At 37.2% G+C, this 4,056-nt stretch overlaps 1 protein-coding gene across 1 annotated transcript in view; it reads left to right on the plus strand.

Moving 5' to 3' along the window:
* Positions 1-1,601, plus strand: part of LOC137996740 (sorbitol dehydrogenase-like) — a 3,724-nt gene extending 2,123 nt beyond the window's left edge. The window contains exons 3-4 of the mRNA XM_068842297.1: positions 105-269; positions 1,423-1,601. Coding sequence (XP_068698398.1) covers positions 105-269; positions 1,423-1,586 — 329 coding nt within the window. The 3' untranslated portion in view covers positions 1,587-1,601. The remainder of the gene's footprint in view (positions 1-104; positions 270-1,422) is intronic.
* Positions 1,602-4,056: the final 2,455 nt, after the last annotated feature.

Consider the following 4,056-nt stretch of genomic DNA (forward strand, 5'->3'; position numbering starts at 1 on the left):
TCTATAATGCATCCATCTATAATGCATCCACCATAAAATGAAACTATTTATGTGTAATGTAGCTCTAGGTCTGTGTTTAATCATTTGTTTATGCCTGAGCACAGAGGTTCAAATTACCATGCATGCTGTGGGAATCTGTGGATCAGATGTGCATTATTGGAAAAAAGGAAGAATTGGAGATTTTATCCTCAAAGCACCCATGGTTTTGGGTCATGAATCAAGCGGTGTGGTGTCTGCATTGGGTGAGGGGGTTACGCACCTTAAAATTGGTAAGCACTCGAGAGTTGGCTCAGAGTTAAACAGCAGCCTTATGGTCATAAGAAAATTAATGTTGCTGATAGCAAATTATGATATGAATATTTGTGTCATTTGTTTGCCCAAAATAACATGATTTTTGGATTATTGTCCATGATAATAATAATAATAATAATAATAATAATAGTAATAGTAGTAGTAATAATAATAATATTAATATTAATATTAATATTAATAATAATAGAGCAGTTTTCAAATGAGTGTCGTAAAACCAAAATCAAAGTAATTACTTTGGCCAATCAAAAAGGACAGAGACAAATCCAGTAAACCAATCAAAGCTCGAAGTGCGGGAAAATGTGCATGCACGAGCCACAATTGGTTTTGGTTTCACTTCTGATTGGTTGAAAAAGTGGCGCGAGAACTTTGACCAATCAATGAGTGAAGTAATGCAAAACCAAAGTAATTCACTAATTACTTTTGACACTCAATTGAAAACCACTCTAATAATAATAAACAACAACAGTAATAATAAGAACAATCATAAGGAAAAAATAATGACTATGTTGGAAAAAGTGTTTAGACTTTGCTGTCTCCCAGAATAGACTGCTTCTGTCTTTAAATAGAAAATAATTACAAACCTTAACTTAGTCACGCAATTTTTTTCCAAGGAACTTTTGCAACCTTTACTGCTGGGGAACATTGTCCACATTGAAAAGATATAAATTAAATCAACAATGGCGACTGAGGGATATATGGAAAAAAATTGGAATGCTCCCTGCACGGGTCACACTAATGACCTGACAATGATATTATTATTATTATTTTGTTTGGATGGTCCTTCACTGAATTATAGGATACTTGACTTGTGGAAGTTTGGCTATTAGACAAGATACATCTTTTAAAATCACAGATCTCCAGAGATGGATCCTTAATTTAGGAAATATGGTTTATGATAATTTGAATGGAAAAGGTTTTATAATGTCATTAACCAGGTGTTAAGCTGCATTTCAATTATTTCATTTTTTTAATGCAATGTAAGGGTTCGGTGTAGAGGGAGAGCAATAATAATAATAATTATTATTATTAAATGGAACATCTACAGTCATGTGGAGATCTCAATTAGGACCAAAATCCAACCCAACTTTTCGTTTCCTGTTCCCTTTTCAGGTGACAGAGTGGCTATTGAGCCTGGTTATGGGTGCCGTATGTGCAACTTTTGCAAGGGAGGTCGTTACAATTTGTGCCCATACATGAAGTTTGCTGCCACTCCTCCTATTGATGGTTCCCTTTGCCGATACTACGTACATCCTGCTGATTTCTGCTTCAAGTGAGTTCATTCTGTATTAATCCTTTACTCCTAAGATACCATTGTCCCTCATATAATTATCTGTGAGAAAAATCCTTTCAGACATATAAACATGTTCAAAGTCCATACAGTAGGTGTTAGTGACTTACTTTGGTTAATCGCTTGATTCAGATGAAACAAAGAGCATTGCAAAGTTCTATTTTCATAATATGGTTAATTAGTTTCATCAAAATTATTATGATCATAGTAAAATTTTAATCAATAAGTAGTGTCTGTTTTCTAGAAAAAATAATCCATCTTGGCATGTAATTTACTGGGATAAACGTTCACTATCCCTTCACCGCGCACCAGTGGCTCAGTTGGTTGAGCACCGGGCTGTCACGTGGGAGGTCATGAGTTCAACTCTGGCCGGACCAACACTCAGGGTCTTTAAATAACTGAGGAGAAAGTGCTGCCTTTGTAATTACATCTGCAAATGGTTAGACTCTCTAGTCTTCTCGGATAAGGACGACAAGCCGGAGGTCCCGTCTCACAACCCTTCAATGTTCATAATCCTGTGAGATGTAAAAGAACCCGCACAGAGTAGGGCATGTAGTTCCCGGTGTTGTGGTCTGGTCTTTCTGGTCAGGATAGGGTATGGTGGAGCACCTCGCATAGGACCTCGAGTCCTGTTTGTGCTCCTTCCCTCTGGGCAGGGTTGCCCAGTAGAAGAGACAAACCAGATGTCTCGTAAAACTTCATTACAATAGCAAGAATATTGCACCATAATTTTAGACAAATTCCAGTCCTAACTGTAAAGTAGGACAATAATAATTATTGTTAAACAGCTCTTCATTGAAGTGGAGATGGCTAGTGGTGGATATATTTACTGAACTGCAAAGCCACCACTAGATGCCGGCACTGAGGTGGATAGTTGTTTTAGTAAAAACAAATTAATCAGTGAGATAATATAGCACGAAAAGATAAATTTAAGTCATTTATTCCTGCAACGACTACAATATTTTGGGCATTACTAAACCACGAAACAGCGAAATGAAACTTTAAAACACCATGTATGACCCCACAATACATTGAATACTAACCGGTTGGATGTGACGTTGAATATCGTTGTAAGCCTAATTAGGCCTAAAACGTTATTGCTCCTAATTCATTGAGATTAAGATTAGGATTCAGATTAAGACTGACATTAGGAGCAATAACTTTTTAGGCCTAATTATGCCTAAAAAAATGTTTAATCTCAGTTAGTATTCAATGCATGGGGTCATACATGGTGTTTTGCTGCTTTCAATTGTTTTGCTGTTTTGTTGTTTAGTAATGTCCCAATATTTTGGGCACAATTCACACATGAGTTGCTCAGAGGTGAATAGCAAAGGATATGCAGAGTTTGTGTAGCCAATTAGTGCATGCCTTCAACAGTATCCACACTTACCTATCTACTGTTTTATAGTGTAATATTACACTAATAGTTATTATTTTTGTTACCTGAAGCTACTCTAGTGGGGAATCTCCCATTAGACTCAGACTGTAAGTTGTAGCTCAGTGGCAGAGCATTTGAAACTAGTGCTGGTAATTTTGGAATGTTGTAGGGTCGACTCCTGCAAAGAAGCACTCTGATTAATTTTTTTCTGAGTATCCTTGGGACACCGTAAAAAAAAAACTGGTATAATGGCATAAATGGTAAACCGAAAAAATAGGGATAAAGGTACGTAACAAAGTGGCAATTTGTACAGGACCTGTACACCAACTATTCATACGTTAGTCTTCTTAGAATAATTATTACAGGTTCAATAACACTCAGAAAGTCTTGCCTCATCTCTAATTCTTTTACATATAGTTAAGCTAGCAAACAACGGCATTGATGCCTGTTTAATTTTACGAAATACTTCCTTCATTTAGTGCCACCAGCCATCTGACCTGCCTTGTGTGTCTTTCATTTAAGTCTAAGCACCCATTTCAAATAGTGCTGATAGACAGTAGTTAAGTCTAAGCACAAATTTTAAAATGGTTAGCTTTCAATAATTGCGTGGCTATGTCATTAAAGGTTAGGGTGAGAACCTGTAATAATCATTCTAAGAAGACTCCTTATGAATATTCAATATAGGTTGGTGTAACGGTCCCGTATGAATAGCCACTGCCTAAATGTAATTTAACTTAGTTAACAACTAGGAGCAAGCTTAAGTGTACTCAGTGCTTGGCATGAAGTTGGTGTTAATGGGTTTGAGGCGTGGTCTACTGATGGCCCATCATAATGCGTTCTGGTGTTTTTGGGTGTTGCGTTACGGTTCTGGGGCGTGATGTTCAGGATGTTGCGGCGTTCACTGGGTCAGCGGTATTCTGCTGCTGTCTATGTGTGAGTATTCGCATGTGCTCGTAGTTTTACACAATGTACTCTGCTTAGCATTCAGGTGTGCAGCTCACATTTTCTTGTGTACCTGCCCTCCTCTCTCCTCCTCTCTATTCTTTTTATATATACATCTAGTATGTAGTAGGTTCTG

The sequence above is a fragment of the Montipora foliosa genome, chromosome 3 (genome assembly GCF_036669935.1).
Source record: "Montipora foliosa isolate CH-2021 chromosome 3, ASM3666993v2, whole genome shotgun sequence".
NCBI lineage: Eukaryota > Metazoa > Cnidaria > Anthozoa > Scleractinia > Acroporidae > Montipora > Montipora foliosa.